General features: G+C 38.6%; 2 protein-coding genes across 3 annotated transcripts in view; one reads left to right on the forward strand and one right to left on the reverse strand.

Annotated features, from left to right (window-relative positions):
* Positions 1 to 103: 103 nt before the first annotated feature.
* Positions 104 to 21,027, forward strand: trpm6 (transient receptor potential cation channel, subfamily M, member 6). Its single transcript, XM_077560563.1, has 41 exons — positions 104 to 279; positions 1,875 to 1,954; positions 2,407 to 2,445; positions 2,681 to 2,870; positions 2,963 to 3,176; positions 4,058 to 4,182; positions 4,268 to 4,439; positions 4,906 to 5,080; positions 5,184 to 5,307; positions 5,391 to 5,463; positions 5,596 to 5,696; positions 6,979 to 7,113; positions 8,456 to 8,509; positions 8,619 to 8,753; positions 8,829 to 8,954; positions 9,124 to 9,395; positions 9,651 to 9,879; positions 10,119 to 10,271; positions 10,351 to 10,506; positions 10,734 to 10,862; positions 11,088 to 11,339; positions 11,417 to 11,591; positions 12,279 to 12,393; positions 12,475 to 12,671; positions 12,775 to 12,907; positions 13,573 to 13,990; positions 14,087 to 14,347; positions 14,427 to 14,658; positions 14,781 to 14,875; positions 15,380 to 15,482; positions 15,665 to 15,708; positions 15,804 to 15,868; positions 15,961 to 15,986; positions 16,060 to 16,107; positions 16,271 to 16,336; positions 16,454 to 16,752; positions 16,977 to 17,059; positions 17,140 to 17,345; positions 18,607 to 18,658; positions 18,775 to 18,884; positions 19,551 to 21,027. Exons 1-41 carry the CDS (start codon positions 277 to 279, stop codon positions 19,646 to 19,648), a joined length of 5,763 nt encoding a protein of 1,920 aa, XP_077416689.1. The 5' UTR covers positions 104 to 276; the 3' UTR covers positions 19,649 to 21,027.
* Positions 20,036 to 24,710, reverse strand: part of rorb (RAR-related orphan receptor B) — a 30,766-nt gene continuing 26,091 nt past the window's right edge. For both annotated transcript variants that reach the window (XM_077560566.1, XM_077560565.1), the window contains exon 10: positions 20,036 to 24,454. In XM_077560566.1, the coding sequence (XP_077416692.1) occupies positions 24,290 to 24,454 (165 nt within the window). In that variant the 3' untranslated portion in view covers positions 20,036 to 24,289. The remainder of the gene's footprint in view (positions 24,455 to 24,710) is intronic.

Consider the following 24,710-nt stretch of genomic DNA (forward strand, 5'->3'; position numbering starts at 1 on the left):
ATTAGCATCACATTTTACGTAAGACAACACCGACACACGTTCGGGCATGAACCCCGCTAACGGGGGAACCGAATGAGAACTATAATGGAGGAAGTGTTCTGGAGGCGGAGACCGCGAACTTCTCAAATCTACTTTCGAAGACTAATTACCCTTTGGACTTCTAATGGCTGATAACAGGGCCACGCTTGCCATTGATATGCTACCAATAATATAGGCGTGCTCTGCGGAAAAACACGTGTTGATGTACACGACTCAAACTACAGTATTCCTCCAGATATGGTGAGTTGCTGAGCACCCTGATACTCTCACGTATTAATATAGAAGTGTTACACATATGGAGCATAACTCGCGAATTCGTGGCTGGAATCTCGTTTATTTATTTGTAGCTTTTAATAAAATACAGTATAAGAAAATTCTGGCCTTAAATTTTCGGCTGCTAACCTTAATTTGTTAGTATGCGCTGAAACAATGTCCGCTACAGAATACTCGCAGTCCAAATAATTACTAGGCTACTAGCCACACGTTTGTATGTTAATTAATTCAGTGTTGAAGGTCTACTGTAATCAGACACTCGTGTTAGGTGAACAAAAAACAACATTGTTAAGCACGACTGAGCTGCTGAATCAAGTTATTGGGTTGGAGATTCGTGTCCAGAATTTTCCTTCAGTTTCCCCCCTTAATTCGTGTTTATGGTCGATAATGGAGTTAACACTGTTTTCCCAATTTGTCGCATTTACTGTAAAAACAACAACAACAACACAATTTGGCAGTGTGGCTTTGTATTTCAGGGAGGGCACCAATTGCAAACATGTACACAAATCTCAGGAAAGGGATGTGATGTGTGTATATTTCCTTCCAACAATACTTCACGTCAGGCCTTTGTTAAATGTTGCTTGAAATGCTGCTCACTCAGGAGACGGAGAGACCTTGAGAAACTGGGAGCAGTATGAAGAAAATACTGAGGATAAAGTGTACAATACACAGACTAAAAATATAAACACAACACTTGTTTTGCTCTGATCTTTAATTGAACTGTCAAAGTTCGAAGACTTCACACCTGAGGCTAATTTATCTGAAATATTATTCAAAAACTTGTCTAAGTCTGTGTTAGTGAGCACTTCTCCTTTGCCAAGATGACCTGACTTCAGTTACATTTGAGGCCGCTTTAAGCGCCCCGTTTTTGAGTGTGATTTTGTTGACGAATTGGAGGGGAAAGAAGGGAGTGAAAAGTGGAGATTCTGACTTTTATTTATAACAGGGCTGGGCTGCTGGTGATGCCCTTTGAACTAGTAACATCATTCTCAGTTGTGGGCTCACATCACGGTGAGAATAACGGAAAAAGGGAGGAGGTAAAAAATTCTGAGTGTTGAGGGTTACGGGAGAGGGGGGAGTCGCTGCTAGTGATTTCCAAATGCTATTAGTCAAAGTGTTATATATTCATATATTAGTCATAGTAAATCCATCCATCCAGTGAAACATTTCTATTTCTATACATGGCTGATTAAAGGAGATCTGAGAGAAGTTGAAAAAAAGTTTAAAGTTGTATCAATTGTTCCTAAGGATAACTTGACAAAATTGTTAGCGCGACAGATGCTGTTGTTTGATTCTCAGCTTAGTCCCTGTCAGTCATTGGTCGCCACAATCAAATGACTTAAAAAAAGAAAAAAACAACTGAACCATTTATATTATTTCATTTCCACGCCCAATCAGAAGCTCAAGAGAACCGATTAGGAATCTGATCGATAAGTATTGATAATTGAATCAAAACTGTTACATTCTCACAATTTGGACTAGTAGTAGTAGTATGTTTATTGTTGATCAGCATTACTGTTAGCTGTATTTGTGAAACATAATATTCTCCTTCCATATTCCAGTCGCACAAGTCATGGATTGAGGAAACGTTCTCCAAGAGAGAATGTGTGAAGTTTATCCCCTCCTCCCGAGATCTACACAGGTACATATGCATTTCCTCCAGGATCAATGAATTTAGCTTAGCCAACATGCACAACAATCACAAAAATAAATTCAAAGATTTACCGGTAATAATTCTCTGTAAATGTAAAACCTGGTACAACTGAAGTGGCTGTGTTTCGTCACCTGCTTAAAATAATGGCATTGTAATTTCTTTCTGAATGTAATCTATTTATCAATTGTTTCCTTTCGGGTGTAGAATTTCATATCTTCAATTTAGGATATAGGCAATTTTGTCGGAGGTGGTTAGCAACATGAGATTAATTAGCCCCCCAAAAGGTCAAAAATTGGCATAAATCATTATTTTAGGAAGGTGACAATCTAATTTTCCTGAGAGAGAGAAGGATTGGATTTGGCATACAGAATTCTTTTCAGGAACAGGAACAGGAACCATGTGGTCTACTTGATAAAAATGTAATTTCCCACTTCTTACAGATGCATCCCAGTATGTCAAGTATGTCAAAACTTGATCAGGTATGATTTAAGAATGATTGCATGCATGTACCGATAATTCCAACATGTGGCAGTAACTCCCAATTCATTATCCCTCAATTCTAGTGAATTTACAGTTATGCACTTGATGTGTTTTTGCCTTTGCAACATTAATGCCAGTTTCTCAGTTTTACTTTTGTTTTTGCTTCCCTTACTTCCCATTACTTACTCTGCTTTAAAATACAATAAACAACAATAAAAAATATTGTTTGTCTAGGTGTTGCTGTGGTCGTCTAATGGTGGAACACTCTTGGCAAGAGGCCCCTCCCCCTACATTCATCTTTCCTAGTCCTGAACAGGATGTTCCAGAGGACTGGTCCTTGGAGCAACACACCAGAGCCAGTCCCACCAACGCCTACGGGACCATAGACTTTCAAGACAGTGCAACACGAGTCTGTCGGGCTAAGGTTAGTGATGACATGATGCAGTTTGGACCGGATGATCTCAAACTTGAGTGGAGATAACAAGCTCTTATTTTTCCAATATGCTTCCTTGGTAGTATGCGCGTGTGGCCGTGGACTCGAAGCCAGAGGTGCTTCTCCAGCTGATGCTGAGGGAATGGCAGATGGAGAGGCCCAAGGTCCTACTTAGTGTCCATGGAGGGTCTGAGAACTTCACCCTTCCTCCCAAAGTCAAACAAGCCTTCAGTAAAGGCCTGATCACTGCAGCCCGCAGCACAGGTGCTTGGATACTTACTGATGGCGTTAATACTGGTAAGTGTTATTTTGACAAAATGGTCCAATTTCCCAACTAATGATAATCTGTTTTCATGGCAGCCTCACGGCCATTTACAAAGCAGAATAATGACACTCAGTTACATTTCAGGCGTGCAATGGGAAATGATCCAATTTATTTTAATGGATCCAAAATATCTTATTTTCAATCTAGCTTTGTTCGTAGTGTGTATTCACTTTTTTATGACATTTTGTTTAGTAGGTTGCAAGCATTTTTGTCACGTAAAACGGTCAGAGTACAACAAAATCACTCACAATCTGTAAACCAGGTCTCCATAGGTACTTCTATTTCTTTTAAATGCTTGAATACTTTAAAACTTATTTTGGATTAAATGTTTCAATCCTTTCTTTTGCAAGAAAGTGGTGATAAATATCAGCATGTTTTCGTAAAGGGAATAAAATGTGGGTGTAAACTCTTCGATAAAATGTGTTTCCTTTGAATATTGACCTTTCATTTGCTTTTACAAAACAGTTTTTTATTTGTTGCAACGCACCTATTTTAAGGTAATAAAATAAACACGTAATTTGTGGTAAAGATGTTTTTATATTTGTGTATATGCACATTTCCACAGTTTTACTGTAGAATAACAAGAACCCTGTGTAAAATATACATTGTTTAGATTGGGCACATTGGCTCAGTTAAATTTCATATGAAGTACATTTTGAATGGTATGTTTGCAATTAGGGATAGACCAATTATGGGCTGGGCGGCCTTTTTATGAATCTGAAGGCCGATAAAGCTGCTATCAATTATCACGTATAAATTCTTGCGAACGTAGTGAATTTAGGGTTTTCATTAAGATTTGTAAGATGTTCACAGACAATACAATCATCTGTTTCTTCTTGCCATCTCGCCTTAGGTGTGTCCAAGTATGTGGGCGAGGCAACAAAAACTTTTGGTGGCCACAACCTGAGGAAGAGGAACACAATTGGGATCACACCTTGGGGAGTGATAGACAACAACACAGACCTTATAGGAAGAGATGTATGTCTTGAAATGATGTTCTTTGTTAATATCATTTTAAGGATATTCCGCACATTCCTTTGAATGGCTCCTCTTCACTATTCAGGTTTTCAGGCCTTACCAGCCACTGGGGAATCCTTTGAGCAAGAGGGCCTATCTTAACAGTTTCCACTCCCACTTTCTTCTGGTGGACGATGGGACGTTAGGAAAATATGGTTGCCAAGAAGGCTTCAGGAAGAAGCTGGAGAAACACATTCAACTGCTGAAGATCCATCCTCGTGAGTCCATTTTTTTTTAAAAAACATAATATTGATATTACAGTCTTTGTTTGCTTCCCCCAAGCAATAAAGTGAAAGAAAACCAAAACAACAGATTCATATTCAACCACAGTGGTCTGGTGAACAATTGCTTAGCACATCTGACTCAAAGTTCTCAGGTTGTGGGTTTGAATCAGGGCTCCGGCCTTCCTGTGTGGAGTTTGCTTTTCCTCCGTGTTGCATCCTGGGCTTTCTCTGTCTAAACTGTCTTCCTCACACCTTCCAAAAACAGGCATGCTAGATTAATAGAAACCACTAAATTGTCCTAGGTTCGAATATGAGTGTGAATGGTTGTTTGTCTAATGTCTATATGTGCACTGTGATTGGCTGTACTTTGCATGCCCCCTCCCAAACGCCAGTCGGGATGGGTTCTAATGGAAATGCATGCCACATAAGGATTTTTTTTTTTGCTATGTGCGTTCCATAGGATTGAACCAAAGAGTGCCAATGGTGTGTGTGGTATTGGAAGGAGGTCCCGCCATTGTGTCCACAGTGCTGGACTATGTCAAAAATACCCCCCCTGTGCCAGTCTTTGTGTTTGAGGGATCTGGAAGGGCTGCAGACCTGTTTGCCTTTTTACATAAGCACACTGATGTTGACAGGTATGCATACGTCGTCTAATGTAACTTTAGTTAGCAAAAAAATACTTCCGAGTATTTGTCTCTGAGATTGGTCAAAAGCAGTCATTCTTCAAATGTGTTTTAGGCAGTTAGATGCAGACATTAAACAGGGCTTCCTTGTAAGGATTGGAGAAGCGTTTGGAGTCGATAGAAAGGAAGCATCTCGCCTTTGCGTTCTCCTTCTGGAATGTATGGACCACAGACAATCTGTAGGTGAAAGAACAATTATATTTGATTTGCTATGGTCAGTCACATGTCTGGAATGCATTATATTATTTATTCATTGTTACAGATAACCATCTTTGATTCAGAGTCAGAAGACCAGATGGCCCCAGATGCCGCCATTTTGAACGCTATTCTCAAAGGTACTGTACCATCTAAGTGAAATAGCCATCATTAATATATATATTTTTTCTCAGACATTAAATAAGATGTGAAAGATCTGTGTCAATGAAGTGTCTGATTTTTTTTTTTATATTGATCTATATTATGAACAGGCACAAAGGCCAGCGCTGCAGAGCAGCTGAGTATGACTCTAGCATGGGACAGGCCTGATATTGCACAGAAAAACGTTCTGGTGTATGGACAACATTGGCAGGTTAGACTAAGCCTGATTTTATACTACACGCCCAACTCATATTTTGTGCTGATATAATTTTTTATTTGTATTTTTTTACTGTCTATTTACTAAAGATAGGCCGATGTGTTTTTTTTCAAGGCTGATGCCGATTATTCGTAGCGAAGGAGGCCGATAACCGACAATTGGAGTAGATATTCATTTTCAGTAAAAGGGAAACACATATTGGCGTGAAAATTTATAAAAATAAAAAAAATCCAGTTATTAACTTGAACTTATTGAACAACTTTTCAGATTTTAAAATGTTTAAGTTTTTTTTTTAATTCTTTAATTAGACAATAGAAATAATTATATTTGAAATTCTAACAACAAGTTCAGGGAGTTCCCAGGATCATCAAGCTTTAAAAACTTAAATGAAAACAGCTCCGTATTAATTTCACCTGTAAATAAAGTCTTCCAAAATTTCAAAATATCTGAAATGTTAAATTTTTTTCTTATCTTTGTTATAATTTCAAACAATCACAAAAGGTGCAGAGGATTCCCAGGGTCAACAGCATCTCTTATAAAGTTAACTGAAAATTGATCTTCAATTGGCTGGCCAATTTTTTTTTTTAAAGGCTAATACAGATATTTGTCAAAATACTTAATATTAGCACCAATAATTGGCCTGGCCGATAATCGGTCTATCCCTACAATTTACTGTTAAGTGACGCATACTGTATCTGATATTATTGTTCTTAACCTGCATGTGTACATGTGTACAACATGCCACTCACTGCCAGGCATCAAACTTGATATTCTGAGAGGGAAGTGGCCACTGGGGTGAGTCAGAGTGTAACAGGGTGTAATTAGTAGGTTGCAACAGATGTACAGAGAGACTGGAAGAGTCACAGAAAGGCCGTAGAAGCGACCCACTTTGAATTTATTGGTCGATACATGGATCAAACAGGTGGTATGCATTTTGCCATTCAGTTACCTGTCAGCGGACATCAACTTGTGCTAAAAGTACTGAAACATTGAACAAGTGGGCATGTGAAATCAAAAGTTTTATAAAAGCTCAACATAAGTTCAAATGTAAAGGTTACAGTGCATTTTAATTTTAGTTTTAGATTTCACACGTCAACATTTTTTGAGTAGTGTGCTTTTTAATGCATTGATTCAAGATTCGGCAATCAAATTGAAAAGTAGCTCCTGACTTGTAATCAAATCAAATAGAATCTTCAAATCGTGAGAGGTTACCACTATTAATTCACAAAGCGCAATATGACATATATTCATTGGTGCTGTTAATTGTGATTCATAGGTGGGTTCATTGGAACAGGCCATGTTGGATGCTTTGGTGATGGACCGCGTCAGTTTTGTTAAACTGCTGATTGACAACGGCTTGACTATGAGCCACTTCCTCACTGTGGATCGCCTGGAGGAACTCTATAACATGGTGATTGATTATACTGTATAATATTAACTAATCTACAAGTATTCATGGCTCTCAATCGCATTTTCTTTCAACAGAATACTTTCTCCCCCTTGTTTTCTTTGGCTTGTTATTTTTTTCCCTTTTCCTTTGAATGTGGTCTACCCTTGCTGCACAAACAGTGGAAAGCCACTTAATTTTTCTCTCTCTTTTGAAGCGCGGATTGTAAACAATGGTTGTGACTGAAAAAAGAACAATCACAACAACAGCAAACTCAGGCTCAAGAGATTCTTTGTGGCTTTTGGTCATTTGCATTCAGTTCAACTGTTTAGAATGCCGTTAAGATCACAAGACTCTTTGTCATGTATACACTTGATTCTCTTCCACTTATACTTGCCTTCATCTTTTGTGTATTCAAATATATGTTTACTTATTTATAATGCTGGCATAATAAGTCTCCCTCAGAAACAAACTAGAGCCAGCGCCACTGCTCAATATACAGACTCCTTAATCTGACTGCTGCATCATTTTAAAAAGTAACCATTATAACTCATTCACTGCATTGACGGCTATAGACGTCAAAAATTCATTTGAACTATTTCTATTAGTTTCACATTTTTTCCCACTTTTTTTTTAACAAGAGTATGAAAACCTAGAGAAAAAAATATTGCACATTTAGAACAGATATAAAATATGTGATAGATGAGTTAACTAGTGAAGCCATGTGATTAATTACAATAAAAAAAAAATATTGCCTGATGCCCCTAATTAAAAAAAGAAAGAAATGATTTAAAAAAATTAGGGGCGTCAGACGATTCAATTTTTAAATTGTAATTAATCGCTTGACTTCAATAGTTAACTCACGATTAATCAAAAATTTTATATCTGTTCTAAATGTACAATATTTTTTTTTCTAGGTTTTCATACTCTTGTTAACATAAGTAGCAAAAATGGGAAACTAATAGAAATAGTTCAAATGAATTTTGGACGTCTATAGCCAATAATGGCAGTGAATGAGTTAATTAGGGGTGTGCATCTCTCCAATAAAAGACAATTTGGTATGTTTCTTGATACATGGGGTGCCATATGATTGAAGGACGGTTACGATATAATTTGATATGTGAGGAATGAGCGGTTAGGAAAATGGATGGATGGATGGACTGCGCGGCTCAGTTCAAGAGGGTATGATGCAACACGTTTCTTGCTATTTACTGTAAAGGCATTTCCTTTAAAGGTATATAGCTCACCAATAAAAGCTGATTGGATACATTTCTCAATATAATTATAATTCAGCTCTTCTCCCATATTTTGAACTATATGTTGTTTATTATTCTTATTAATAACTATGTAAGTCTTTGCTTCTCAGCCTCAGGGGCAGACTGACCATTTTCTTCATCACCTTGTTGAGGACGTGAAACAGGTCAGTGTTAAAAATAATGTTCAAAGAAGTAAAAGAATGTTTGTTTGGCAATATGTAGCTTAAAATGTCCATTTACTTGATGTGCATATGTGGATATGTGTGTGTGCAGACCTCTTTACCTCTAGGTTACCGGCTGTCTCTCATTGACATGGGCTTGGTCATAGAGTACCTGATAGGAGGAGCGTACCGCAGCACCTACACACGCAAACACTTCAGAACTGCCTACAACAGACTGCAGAAGAAGGTGGACAACGTTAGTTTTTTACCCTTGATTCATTCTAGTTCCGTTATTTTGTATTTTTGTGTGTGGTGATTACAGGAAAGTAGACGTGTCAGTACCTCTTCCTTGTCTGAACAAAAAATGGGAATAATACCAAACTCTCAATGGAGTGGAAGTCCTCAGGACCCCCATTTCTTTAGAACTGCTCAGCCTTACAAGCGCAAGGTGGGTGACAATTCTTCTAATCTTTTCAATGGGGAAGGAATTAAGAGGTACTTTTATTATCATCAAATGGCTTGTTTTTGTGAGAATATACCCTCTAATTTTTCTCTATTGTCTTTTCAATTTTGTTGGTCACTTCCGATTGGTATTCTTGAATAATTTTTCAATCTAGGACCAGAATGTGCCACGCAGCAGCAGTGAAAAGGCTGCATGGAGTCCCGGTCTTTGTGAAGCGCCACAGATTTTTTCGTTCAACTTTAATGACGTCTTTGTGTGGGCCGTGCTTCAGCAACGCCAGCAGATGGCGCTGTTCCTATGGCAGCATGGTGAAGAGGCTCTGGCTCGGGCCGCAGTGGCCTGCAAGATTTACCGCTCCATGGCCTTTAAGGCACGGCAAAGCAGCACGGATGACCACATTGCGGAACGATTCAAAGCATATTCCCTGTGAGTCACACAATTTACACATTCATGATTCATAACAGCATGGTATATAGGTTGTTGGGGGTTCAAGTCCTGGCTCTGGCCTTCCTCTGTGGAGTTTTCTGTCCTTGCTTATGAGTTTTTCTCCTACTTCAATTTCCCTCTCACAATCCAAAAACTTGCAGGTTAGGTTCATTGAAGGTTCTTTATTGTCCTAAGGTGTGAATGTGAACATGTTAACGAATAATATAGTTTCGGTGCTTGTGTTTTGTGTCTTAGGGAATTTGGGCAGCTGGCAGTGAATGTCTTAGATTGCGCATTTCGTCAGAATGAGAAGATGGCAATGAAGCTGCTCACTTCTGAAATGGAAGCATGGAGCCACTTCACCAGCCTGCAAATTGCAGTTTCGTCATGCCACAGACCTTTTGTTTCGCACTCTTGTACGCAGACGCTCCTCACTGATCTCTGGACTGGCTCGCTCAACATGAGAAAAAACTCATATTTGAAGGTAATGGGAGTGCGGCTAGATTTTTTCATGACCTTGAGAAAATTTATAGTATGATCAACACTCTTGATATACGACCACTGAAACTCACAAATACACACTCATATGTAAGTAACCTGTTTAGTATCTGAACTAGCACAGCTCCGAAAAGAAATCTAGTTTGATTTTAATGGCTCAGTGTTGAATGAGACTTGTTGTGCTTATGTGTATTTTTTTTTTTAGACTTCTTTGCTCTTTTTCAGATCATTTTGAGTCTTCTTCTGCCTCCTGCCATTCTGCTTCTGGAATTCAAAAGTAAAGCTGAAATGTGTCATGTTCCCCAGTCTCATGAGGCAATTATTTTTGGACGTGACACCCTTAAGTCAGGAACAACGCACGATGAAACTGATCACATGGTACATACTGTACACAGCAGAGTCCAAAAACTTCAACAGAATGCTTCCCACTAACCCATTTTGAAATTCCCACTCACAGGCTAACCATGATGCAGAGCATGGACAACCATGCCAGGACCCACGTCTTGGTTCAGGGTCTGGAGGACTTTTCCAAATCACTTTACACACTGTGTCCTGGATCACTAGACTCTATGAATTCTACACAGCGCCTGTTGTCAAGTTCTGGTTCCATACAGTAGGTGTTGACAGGAAGAATCGTTTTAATATTAATTGTATTATTTTTTTGATACATCAATAAATCCATTTATTCCAGAAAAAATAAAAAATAAAAAAAAATAAATGCATTTATGTCCTCCGCATTGCACTTAAAAAAGATTTTTTTTTCAAATGGATATGCCTTGTATATCTTTTTTCCCTTCAAAAAAAAATCTCTTTATCTTCCTGTGTCTGTGTTAACTGTAGATGGCATACTTAGCCTTCCTGGTGTTATTCTCCTACACCATCTTAGTGAAGATGGATGAACAACCATGTGTCCAGGAGTGGTTAGTCATTTTATATATATTGGCTACAGCAGTGGAGAAAACCAGAGAGGTGAGAAAACCAATCAGTGGGACTTGTGGTGTTGGGTGTACTGAAGTGGAAAAGTCTGATAAAGTACTTAATTATGCGTTACAAAAATTAGTGGCGATAAAGGAACATTAAATTAACTCAAAATTAACTCACAAATTTTGACACCTCTTAATCATTACTAATAATTATCCTCTATGGAGAATGTTTTATTACTAATAGTTATGATTTATGTAAACCTCTTTTCAGGTGTTAATGTCAGAACCAAGAAAGCTGAGTCAGAAAATGAAGATTTGGTTCTCAGAGTACTGGAACTTATCGGACTTCATTGCCATCGTACTCTTCCTATTTGGTTTGGTGATGCGTTGGCAAGCTGACCCATTCCGGACAGCCGGACGAATCGTCTACTGTCTGGACATTATATTTTGGTTTGTGAGAGTGATGGATCTGCTGGCTGTCAATCAACATGCTGGTCCCTACCTTACAATGATCACCAAAATGGTATGTGGGTAAGATGGATTACTTTTGAACATTTGGAAAATATACTGCCAATCATTATTTGTCTTGTTTCCATCCAGACCTCTAACATGTTCTTTATCGTGGTGATGATGGCAATTGTGCTGCTCAGTTTTGGGGTATCCAGGAAGGCCATCCTCTCGCCAGATGAGGATCCATCATGGAGTTTGGCCCGTGACGTTGTGTTCCAGCCTTACTGGATGATCTATGGAGAAGTCTACGCATCAGAAATAGATCGTTAGTGATTCAGTAAAAACTTCACTTGATTACCTTGTGATTAGAGGTGTAATCGATTAATCAACATCTAATTGATTATCAAATTAATTGATAATTATTTTGGTAATCGATTAATCATCACTTGTTGACTTCAAATTGTCCAAATCATTTGAATTTCAGCCTTTAAACAGTAAATAATCACAGATTTCTGTCGTCGTCCGTGAAAGCAGACTTTTCATCTTTGTATTGAATCAAAATAAAACACTTGCAAACATCTTTGGGAAACAATGATCAACATTTTTGCTCATTTTCACAGACCAAACCAGTAACTGAATCTTAATTAATGCTTTTACATTTTTTGTCTGTCAATTTGAAATAAGGTTTTTTTGTATTTTAGGGATGGAAATTAAAACATTTTTAAAAAATCCAATTAATCAATTAACTGACAAAATAATTGTCAATAAAATAATTATTAGTTGTAGCCCTACTTGTGATTAAGAAAATACCTCATATCTTACTTAAAACTATAATATGTTGAGGCTCTGTGTAACTTTTTTTTCAAAGAGAATAATAGAGAATGCGTTGCTTTCATGCCAATTTATTTTTAATCACTCTCTTGTGTTATAATATTGATGTCTGTTTGCATTTTATAATCTACACTAATCTGTCAAATATGTTGGACTGAATGGAATGTGTTTGTATCACCAGCTTGTGATGATGGTCATCCGTGTGCTCCCGCTTCCTTTCTCACGGCATTCCTTCAAGCTGTCTATATGTTTTTTCAGTACATCATCATGGTCAACATTCTCATTGCATTTTTTAAGTGAGTTACCATATGTCTGCATTAAAATTTGATTACAAAGGGAGACACTTTTTAACCTGCAGATTGTCTTTTTATTTTCAGCAACATCTACTTCGATATGGCATCAACATCCAATAAATTGTGGAAGTACAACCGCTATCGCTACATAATGACCTATCAGGACAGACCATGGCTGCCTTCACCCCTAATTCTCCTCAGTCACATGACTTTTGGTTTGCTAGCCATTTACAAGCGACTTAATGGAAATGCTGATGGAGATGAAAGAAGCTCCGGACTTAGTGAGTACTACTTTTTATTGTATAATTTGTTATTAGATTTTTTTTTTTATTGTAGATTATTAAGTGTGTAGTACTACAGCCTCTTTTCTGGTACTTTCGCCAGAGCTCTATTTAGCCCGTGATGACCGCAAGAAGCTCTATGAATTTGAGGAGAAATGTGTACAGGCCTACCTCTTTGAGAAGAATCAAGATCTTCATAGCAGTCAGATGAACAGGATCAGAGTCACAGCTGACAGGTTGTATAATAACTCGTGCTGTCAAAGTTAAAGCGTTAACTAATTCATTAATCACAAAAAAAATATCGCATTAATCATGTATTAACTCAGATTAATCGCAATATTAATTTTGACCACAGATGATCCTTTATTTTGACAGAGGATGGTTACGTTAAAGGTAGCACAGGTTGTGTTTGAGCAATAAACATAACTACTTGCATTAAAGTAAAGCATTTAATAAATGTTTACGTATGACATTAATGATATTTGTTCATGTCAAACTATTTTTTTCCCCATTTTAAATTATGCAAGTAATTAACTGATTAGAAAAAGAGGAGGATGGGCGTGTGCAGTGATAAATTATTTTGAAGATGTCCTCATATCATTAAATGTAAAATAAATAAATAACGCATAAAAGGTGCTCTTTAAATCTGGTGGACAAAATTTTTTGATACAAAAGCCTTTTTAATTAAGCGATTAATCGTGATTAATCAAAATTCTAAGATGTGATAAATATGATTAAAAAATTTTAACAGCTCTAATAATAATCATAAATCATATTATGTGCCATTTCGATTTTGACGTTGCACAATTTGTGTAGTATGTAGTATAGTTTTTTTAAAAATCTAGAAATAATGTACAGTATCAGTGCAAGAAATGTATTTATCCAGTATGTGTTCAAGTAGAGCAGAAGAGATGTGCACGATGGTGGGGGAAGTCTCAGAGAAAGTCGACATCATTCAGGACAGTCTTACAAAGCTGGACTCTGAGCTGGGTCAACTTCAGGACCTATCAGCGTTAGCTGTGGACACACTGACCCTGCTCTCCGCCTCTGACAATCTACATCAAGAGGAGACCCGCCTGGCTCAGTCCCGACTGAGCCAAACCTCCCCACCCGTCCTCCCTCACAGCTGGACTCTGCACAGAGGTGGTGCGGACTACGATGCGGCAAATATGAGACGACTGATGAGCAAGCCTTATAAAAGTACTCCGCCTTCGTTGATCAAAGGCTGCCTTCTTAGACATGCGCCACAGGAGTCCCACCTGGGAATCAGAGGGAGCAGGGGAGGGAGAGAAGGACAAACGGAGGATGGCGTAAAAGAGGTATCTTGCAATCTTCTTGCAATAGCATGTAAATGTTTTTTTTTTTAATAGTACAGTAAATCAAAAATCATTATCTTATTTTTTTTTACTTCACAGTTTCCTGATGCTCACCATCCTAGTGCATCCGACCCTACAGTTTTGCACCTTCATGGAGTTGGAAGCCATCTTAGTGGCTTCAGTGATCAGACACCTCATGAGTCACGTGGACCGCTGGAGTCACCACATTCTAAACTGTGGAGCTGCGATTTTCACCTGTACCCAAATTGTGAGGAAATTGACATGGAAGAGGAGGAAGAAGAAGTTAGTGGAGATGATGAACAGGAAGAGCGAGTGCATGAACATCTCTCCAATTTAGAAGTATTGAGACCTACTAGGAATCTTCTTCTTTCTGACCCTAGAAAAAACCTCGGATTTTGACAATTTTATCTTCTGCCAGGAGGATAGCCAACTGAATTCCCAGACCAGACTTTTTATGAAATCTCCAAGGTCGGCCTACTCTTATGGCTACTGCAGATCTCTGTCATCAAGTGTGGAGAATATGACTTTCTTTGGGGCATCCCCGATTCCACGAGGGGGATCGTTTCCTTACCTTGACGAAGCACTGAACATACAAAGTGGTAAAAGAAGTTTCAGAGATGACACATCGTTGCAGTGGAACAGTAGCAGAGGTACTATTGCCATTTGTGAGTTAGAACTTTGCCTATCATAATTATATGAGTGAACTTAAGCTTCGGCTTGAAAACGCGTTGAATCGTTTGGTCTGAGTGTTTTTTAATATTTGATTCTACAGAGTGGTCCAAGTCATCTGACTTTACCCAAGCCTTGAACAGAAGAAGAAGCCCGAAGAGGAAAACTGTCAAAATACAGGAAATCAATGCAGACAATGTAAGTTGGTTTCCCAATATTCTACTTTTTAAATATTGACAGTATATTTGGTATGTCGGGCGGCACTGTGGCTGACTGGTTAGCACGTCCGCCTCCCAGTGCAGAGGACTTGAGATCGAGTCCGAGCTTCGGCCTTCTTGGGTGGAGTTTGCATGTTCTCCCCGTGCTTGCGTGGGTTTTCTCCGGGTGCTCTGGTTTCCTCCCACATTCCAAAGACATGCATGGCAGGTTGATTGGACACTCTAAATTGTCCATAGGTGTGATTGTGAGTATGGTTGTTCGTCTCTGTGTGCCCTGCAATTGGCTGGCAACCAGTTCAGGGTGTACCCCGCCTACTGCCCGAAGCCAGCTGGGATAGGCTCCAGCAACCCCCGCGACCCTTGTGAGGACAAGCGGTTAGGAAAATGGATGGATTTGGTATGTCTTCTTCATGCATACCCTTAAAACAGTTCCCATGCAACAGTATAATTGCTTATGTTATTGTTTTTGTTTTTGTTTTACTAGGGAACCATGCACACATTTTTGTCTGACGCTTGCTGGAAAAGATGGCGAAGGTTGAAAGGAGGGCCTGCATGTTGGTCAGCTTCAACTAGCCTCAGTCAACTTAGTAAGGACCAAACACACTTCTTAAATGAAGTGCATACATAATGCCAGCTTTTAGCCAGCAAGTGTTGAGTACATTGCGGCACATAACGACAAGCTGGTTATGACAGAGTACCAAAATGCATGTTATTCGCCATCTTATTGTTTAATAACGTTTAACATTTTGCTGACTTTTCTTTTTTCAAGATTTCGATCCCATGGATTTGCAGAAGCAAACTTTTTCTCATCAGGTACTGTAAATCTGAGCAACCATGCCAATAAAATCAAGTATATAGTGTAGGGAATACAGTGCAGAGGTGTGTTTGTGTGTGTGTGTTTCAATCAGGATGTTTTCAGCCCCACGCATTCAGCATGGAGCAGCTGTGCGAGATCAATGAGCCGCAGATCTTCGTAAGTCTGCCTTCTGTCTGACTGCCCTCTTTTGGCTGACTAATGTGCATGGATCGTTGAATCAACATTTTTTTTTTGTATGCCTACTCTAGGTTGCAGAGTGGTGTTGTTGCTGAAGGTATTTCTAAAATTGATTTGTGAGCGTGTGTGTGTGTGCATAGTACAAAATGACTGTCCTGTCATTATTTCAGGGAGTTCCTCATTCCACTCCACGGATATGTTGTATCCACATTATTCAGGTATTCATAAAATGAACTTACAGAAAAAATAATTGTATTCATATATTACCGTAATATCACATATGTATTTTTTAACGCATCTCATCTTTTGCAGCCATGATATCGCTACTATTATGGAATAGTTAAGTCCTTACTAAGTTTGTGTGTTTGTGTATGTGAACAGCCATGGAAAGAAACAATCTGATGAGACTGGCCCACACCATCCCATTTACTCCTGTTTCCATTCTAGGTACACTTTTTGATGCATATCCACATCAAATAATTTCTAGTTGCTTACTGTTATTTTACATTATCCTAATATTAATTCAACACCCTCCATTTACTTTTGCTCTGTCATTTCTTGTAGGTGGCGAAGAGGTGAGTATTTACTTCCTGGAGCAAGTTCACTCAGAGGCTGAGCCTGAATCCCGCACAGTCTCCTCATGGTCTTCTCGAGGCCTGTCTGCAATGCTTCAGCCTCTTCCTAGTGAACAGGGTTCGCTAGATGGGGGCCTGCGGCAGGGCTGCAGGGTGCTATGCACCTGGGCCGAAAAGGATGCGCTCATAACTGGAACGGTGTACGTGGTCAAAGCCTTCAGACCAGAAGTGGTGTCTGCCTGGCAGAAGTACTTTCATGGTAGCACAGCGCTGCAGCTTTGTTTGAGGGTTAGTTCAAAAACTCTTAAAGCTATGACATTGTTTAGACTTCCAGTTGGAGGCAAATTTGGACATTTACAGCTGATATCATTAACATGTGCTCTCTGTGCTACTAAAGTGGCAGGCGTGAGTGTAATTACTCATGGATGCTGTCTCAAGTTGTTTGACTTCTCTAAGCCTGTCTGCCATAGTCCATTGCGATTTTCAATGTGAGATTTTGTGTTTTGTTAAAGGAGATCCAGCAGCAGAGGGCAGCACACAAGATGATGCAAGTTTTTAATCATCTCAAACCTGCTAGCATTAAACATTCACCAAAGTATGTGCATTGGTGTGATTTCACTTTTGCACTTTTACGCATTGTTGATTCTATATTAATTTGTCATGTCACCGTGCCAGATTTTTGGATGTGTCATTGGTGCTTTGGCATTCGAATGGACAGTGGCTGACTATTGAACGGAACATGTCTGGTAACTTCCAAAAGTACAACAACAACACAGGAGAGGAGATCACACCTTCCTGTTCTTTGGAAGAGCTACTCCTAGCCTTCTCACACTGGACTTATGAGTACTCATGCAGAGAACTGCTGGTACTTGATCTACAAGGTGAGTCTCACAAACCTGTAAGTGTTGGTCACATATAATTGGGAGCTAAATGCAATATAACTTTTACAGGTTACTTTAAATTGATCTTCTCTAAACTTTTAAATGCACATGTCGAGCTATTTTATTTTTTTATTTTTTGCGTAACAAGTCATGTCACGGGGGTAGTGGTGGTTGCGGACCCAAACGCAGGGAAGCAGGGCAAGGAGGCAGAGGTGATGTAAAAAAAGGAATTTAATTTTACTAAACAAAAGCAAACTCCAAATGGCAAGTGAAACAAAACGTAGGGGGGCACCAAGGCAAAAAACTGGCAGCATGACGGGAGGAAAACAACAATGAATCGACACCGACAGAGGCGACACAGGAGACTAAATACACATAAACACACAATAATGACAAAACAAGACACACCTGGGGCAAGACAAAAGTGGCTAAGTGCACTGATTGGTTGACACGAGGAAGGGCAAAGTTACACTTAACAAGACCAAGGGAGACACACAAAGAAAAACAGAACCCAAACATGACAACTGCAACAATTTCCAACAATTAATCAGTTCAAAAGTAAATATAAAAGAAATATTTTGGAGTGGTATGAAGAGGAAGAGCGGCTGGGTTAAGTACAGAATTGGAATAAGCTGTAACGTGAATGTATATTGTTGATGATGTGTAGGCAAGATAGTATCATATATAGTATCAACCATTATATTGATGGGTTAGTGATTGTAAATTAAAAAAAATGGTGTTGCGCAATGTATTATAAATTTGAATATTGGGATTTTTATTTTATGTTCAGATAGATATGAAAGACATTAATAATGAAGTAAATATACGGGGGAAGGAATAGATACGTATGTGCCTCCTACTCCTTTTTGAACGTGTAAGCAGTATATATTGTTCTTTTTATTTCTAACTTTTTTGCTGTTTTTTTCCCTTTATATTTTACAGGTTTAAGCTTGCTGCCCCCCCCCCCCCACACACACACAAGTTGTACTTTTATTTCTATGCATGTTCGAAATAGAATGGGTAGAAATAAAAACACCTGTAGTGAATTTTGCGTTTCAGCTCCATGTCTAAGACCAGAAAGTTGTGCAGAAAATACTGGCACATTAAACAGGTGGACAAGTGCATTCAGAAGTTTTGAGAAAGTCAAATTAATTTAATCTGTAAAGGGTTTTTTTTTTAATGCATTTAGGTTCATCCAGAAATGTCATCTGGAAGCCTAAACCCTTAACATTTTGTGAATTGTGTATTTTGCATATGACAGGAGTAGGTGAGGAGCTGACCGATCCAACAGTCATTATGGCAGAAATGCACAGGTATACACCAACTTCAACAGTAGAACTTATCTCAAGTTCTGCATAGGTTGTCTAAAACAAGTTAACATAAATCATATTTGTCATTTTTGATGCTCTCTCTGTTCCTTGCACTGTAGCAGCATGGGCGAGATGCTATTTGGCCCTGACAACCTTGGAGATTCTGCCATCAATGCTTTTCTGCAAAAACACATCTGCGGTGCTTGCTGCCACGCGTTGGGCCTCTCAGGTTAGAAAAGTTCATAAAGCAATTGGATTTGAAATCCGAGAGGAAGACAGCGTGCGATAAAATATGAGTTCCGAGTTAATGCGCCATGTCACCTCAATGTTGTCACTCAGGAGGCCAAAGTTGGCTCGGAGATAAATCCTCAGCAACTTCAAATGAAGACAACACATCTCAACAGCCAGCTAATTAAGCCGCGAGCGTTCGTTTATTTCTATAACAACAGTGGTGTTCGAAGGCGGGGTGGCTGGGGGTGGCTTCTGCTTTGTGCGTTTGCGCTGCGCAGCCTTTGATTACGTATTAATCATGTCTTTGTGCTGGCAATGTGCTGCTGAGACATTAGCTTTGATTAGCTATTAATTAATGTCTCTGGGTAGACACGAGACCAGCATCTAGAGGATAACTTGCTCGGAAAGGAACTGTGCTGAAAAACAAACAAGCGCGGCAAACAAACACACAAACATACAGTCACAGTTGTTTTGATATTTCAAAGGTATGTTGTGTTTCCTCTTCCTCCTCTTATGTCCTCTCCAAGATTTCTATAACAAATCAAACCAAATTATTCATGATGGAATCATGGACTTCCTCAAAGCCTTGTCAGTATTCTCTTTCTTGTGCTAATGACTATCATATTGGAGCGACATGTCGCTTACTGATGTTTCTCTTGTTCAGCTTTAAGGAAGCATCTGGACACATGCAAGAACAGCATTGAGGCAGAGCCCACGCCAGGGGAAGCAGAACGAGAGGATGAGGGGGAAAAAAACGTCTAGGCTAAAAGCACCGGTTCCCTTTGAGCCATGAAGTAGGAAAAAGGACACACCTACATTGCAAGTCATGCTCGGACAACTCGGAACTCACACTGTGCTCAGCCCTTAAACACATTGATTGGCATACAACAGATACAGTAGAAGAAGAAAAAAAGCAACAAATTAAAATTAGTGACTTACACAAATGTATCCATTTCAAGTATCATACATGTCATATACAGTATATGCTAATATATTGTTTTTTTTTTAATGAGCAAAGTTGAATTGCTGAAAAAGGATAATCTATCTACATGGTTCAATTATATCATCCGAGGTGCGCAGTTATACAAGTGCCTTGCTCAAATCAATAATATTGTTGTGTACGTGTAAGAAAGGAAAACGAGACAGAAATTCACCCATAAAATTTATTGTATTTTTTTTCTTCCCACAACAAAATGTCTACAAAAAGCGATAAAATATAGAATTTAACAAAAAACACTTCAGACCTTCACATTGTATGTACACATATCAAAGGAGGACTCAGTAAAGGGCCCTGCATAGCTCTGAACTTCAACCCATTCTAATCCGTAACGTGGGTGTCTGCGACGCAATTAAATGCAAATGTATACATGCACACACACATCATATCATTCTGATGTGAAAAAGAAAGTGTTTCCACAGAGGAGCTCATGGATTGATAGTCAGAGCTCAGAGTCCTGCAGAGTCCTACATGACCAAATGAAGAAAGCATAAAATGTAAAAAAAACCTGTTTGCCAGTGTCATCAAATGCACGTTTTCCTTGAGTTTCCAGTTTTCATGATTGGTTTCTCAAGTAAACTCAAGACAGTAAAGCATCTACGGCCCACTTCCAATCATTCCTCTTTTCACTAGCTATGGCACTTTGAAAACAAAAGAAAACATTTCCTTTTTTTTTATGTAGATTTTTTTAAATTTTATTTTATTTTGTTAGTCCTGTGTAAAAGAGGTTCTGTAACCCCAAATACCTTATTTTAGGTATTGGTTACAGATTGCTACATTTTATTTTGTTTGCTCTTACTTGCACGCAAAGACATTCTAAAAAATAAATTAACAACTTTCAACACTACTTGAATTGCACGCATGTGTAATGCATCGAGAAAGCTTACAAAGCATTGGTAGACAAAACATTGTCTCAGTCTCACTGTATCGCTGTCTCTCTCTCACACACACACACACACACACAGGCACACATGCATACACACACACACACACACACACACACACACACACACACACTCGGGTGTTTTTCAAGAAAGGTAGGACGGTTTTATGGGTTTAGTGTGTTGGACAAAGTGTTGGAAATGTACTTCAAAAACAAGTGTATTAAAATGTCGGTGCAATTTGTCAGAGCCATCATGTGGAATGTGGACTAGTTTTCTTGTGCGCTTGCAAATGTGTTTGTCTGTGTTGATGGAGTGGTAAAGGCGTACTGAGTTCAGTCCCTCACACTGAACAAACGACTCCATAACATTCAGAAAAGTTGACCTTCCCCCACAGCATGGGTATGAGGGTCTCTGATCCGGTTCAATAAGGCCAGTACAGAATGGGCCGTTCACTGACTGGTGATAGCAACTCACACATTCAAAAGTTCTAGAAAAAAAAAAAAAGCGTTTTCACCCAAGTTGAACAGTATCTCTTAAATTCCTTGTGTATAAATAATAATATTTTATTTAAAAGTCCTTCATATTGTTGGAAAATCATTTAAAACTGACTTAATTCTGCATCCCGTCTTAAACCCACCCTTGCCAATAATCCCTCCCAGAACCCCACAATATCGTGAGAAAACACAAATATGCCCCAAATGTTTCATTGCAATGAAACGTCATGCAAATATAACAGAACAACAATAGGCTAATAGTAATAGAGAATAGTAGACATAAGAAGAACAATAATAATAGTAAATAGTAATAAAATAAAAAATAATCTTACAATGCAAACATGACAGTAGTAAATGCCTCCAGTTCTTATTGCTACAGTGTCTTACTTACAGTGTTATGTTACCACTCGTTCTTGCCAGCACATCCTCTCACAAGCCCATCCCACCTCTCTGATTCACAGTCTAACAAGGGAAATAAAATAAAAACATCTCACACAAAAATTTCAGAGTCAGAGTTGGAATTCGCTGTCCTGCGTTGTTGTGATGTCGCATGATTCACAATTTGCCCGTGAACTTCCCACATGGCCCCAAAAGCAGCAAAATAAGCAGTCAACATAAGTGATGACAAGAGCACATTGATACGATTTCTCCTTGTGCTATAATACGTCACAATGCTTATCATATAATCTGGGCGTTGACAACATTTGGACAGTGAATTCATGCCCTGCACACACAGACACATACTAATCAAAGCCTTGTCTGGGCAGATTCCATTTCTAGCATACGCTGCATTTTTTTTTTATTCGCAAAAAGTCATTCTATTATAATTAAAAACTTGTATTTTTTTTTTTTTTTTGTAAATTCCAAAAATATTAAACCCTCTTCTAATGCAAAGTCGGAAAAGAGCTGCTCCCTGAGAGATGCTGTGTAGTGCATCAAGCCTTAATGAGCAAGTGATTGTCTTACAGAGTCACCGGCCACTGATTCCGATTGTGGGGCGAGAGGTTGAATAAACGAAATCCATGTTTGAGTTGAGCTAATTTAACAATTATGACCATGCATACAACAAGCATTACATTTGGCCACTGTGTAAGGAACATTGGTATTCAGATATCAGCAAATGAGCACATTTGTGCACATACAGTACAACATCAGTGAAATACGCAGTAGTTAGTTCCACAGAAGTGCTTTCCCAAATGATATATGATTTATATTAATTAATTTACTGTCATCATGTTCTGCTTGTCTAATCTTTAAGACGAAAAGCATCATTATTGGTTTGTTTTGTCTATTCAGGAAAATCATGGTCATACCTGTCAGTCACGAAGCATCAAGTGGCTAAAAGCAGAACTGCACAAACCTCCTAAGCCAAGTCTGTAGTTTTCGTAAATAAGTGTCCGACCAACAAACGGTTGAGCTCACGCAGCTTTTTGTTACTCAGTGGCCAAATTATACTTAAAACATTAAGGCAGAACAATTTCACACGAAATAAACAATTTGTAAGTGCTATTAAATATGTAACTGCTAACAAAAAACAAGCAAGGTGATTGTCAATCACATTTTTCGGTATAAATTGTCATTTAAGAAGTGATCATTGGTATTTAAGATGATTTTTGTTTACATCTGACAACCAGTGCTCTGTTGCATGTCCTAACCACAGCCCATATTGTGTCTAAACACTAAAAACAGAGCCTGTGATGGAATTTAGTACCTTCTAATATAGTGCATTTTAGTTGAAATTGCTACCCTGTTCTGAATAACAAAAAAATGGAAAAGGAGATCTTTAAGATTGAAAAAAAAAAAAAAAAAGGCAGTGTAAAATTATTGCTCACTGGCTTCCTTCATATTCACAGCCCGGAGTGGTCCAGGATGTCCAGGGACGCGATTGTGCAAATAGTGATGGGAGGGATGAGGGGATACAGCAATGATTCAGGTCTTTGAAGATTAGAACGTTACCTTAAATTAAGATTACGTTTCTATTCTCATCTTGCTCTACAGTGGGGAAAATTCCCACCACCCTGAAGCCAAGGCCCTTTCATAAGGAATACTGTATATGGGGCATGGTTAGGGGAGTTTTCTTGATGAAGAGATGAATTTTATTTTGAAATTGCATTTTCAGATTGGTTGTTTCTGTATGATTGTTCAAAAGCAATCCAGCTTTTTGGGATTTAGTTATTGCAGCAACAATATAGAATATTACTGTATACATTTTCACCTTGAAAAGGCATTTTTTTTTTGTTATTCCATCATATGTTCTTTACATCTCTACACATTTATATCAGAAAGATGCTATTCCTTCTATACATATACAACAAAATCCAGACAAGGCTTCTATATATAAACAAAGGAAAATCCCTTCCCAGTTTTACCCAATAATCCTTTACAAGTCTTAACTTTACAATTCTGTACACAAGAAACTATCAGTTAAAATTAAAACACTTAGACAAGGATTAATCAGCCGCAGTGGACCGTTGTATATTTAAATTAGGACTAACTTATTTCAACAGAAGTAATACTGGAATCCGCTCTGTACTAGGAGAATATCTACAATAGCTTTTCTAATTCCACACTTCCCTCCCCCATTCAGCATTTTAAAACTATTTCTTCATCTCAGAAAAAAAAAACAACCAAAAGGATTTTCTTTTTCAAATTGAAAATAAATGTACCCATATTTTAAGACTGACAACATAAATTGTTCCTTGATTTTTAAAGTCTGTACATTTCTGGTCAGGAGACAAGAAGCCCCTGCTAAGGTTGTGGCTTGGGGCATGTTTCATTTCTATATACATTCTTCAGACTGTATCGGTGAACAGGATGGGATAAGTGCTGGACATTCCTAGTATTGTTGGCAGTAACTGTAAGTTTCTGGCGGATCGCTCTCCTTCCCAGTCTCAAATGAAACAAGAGGGGCGGTGAAATATGACAAGGACATAGTAGATATTGCCATTCTTTTTTGTCAGACATCGTGGTCCTCTCGTTGTCTTGTTACTCCACTGAAATTGTTTGTTGCAATGGTTGCTATAGGCGGTCACTTGGGCATGGACATGGCAGAGTTCGGGTCGGGATTGAAGAGTTCTTTATAGAGCGGGGGGAAGAGAACGTTGACTGTTTCTGGATGAAGCTGCTGGAACGTTTGAAGCTCCTCCGTGTGGAGCGTGCACAGAGCAGACAACGTTGGGATGCGACTGATCAGCTGACAAAGAAGAGGGATAAAAGAAAGATATTTAGATAGATGGACAGGAAATCAAATGGGAAGCATATACTGTGTTTAAAACAAACATGTAAACCCCCCAAGTAAATTTCCGGCACCTGGGGCCTCAAAAAAATACAGTGAAATAACAGAAACGTATTCTTTCTTACTTCTCATAAAAATGTGTTTTTTCGTAAATAAAATACCGTTTTCAGTTGTAATTTCCCCAACATTTTGCCTCATCTTCAGGCTGTTTTTA

Source organism: Vanacampus margaritifer, chromosome 3 (genome assembly GCF_051991255.1).
Source record: "Vanacampus margaritifer isolate UIUO_Vmar chromosome 3, RoL_Vmar_1.0, whole genome shotgun sequence".
Lineage (NCBI taxonomy): Eukaryota > Metazoa > Chordata > Actinopteri > Syngnathiformes > Syngnathidae > Vanacampus > Vanacampus margaritifer.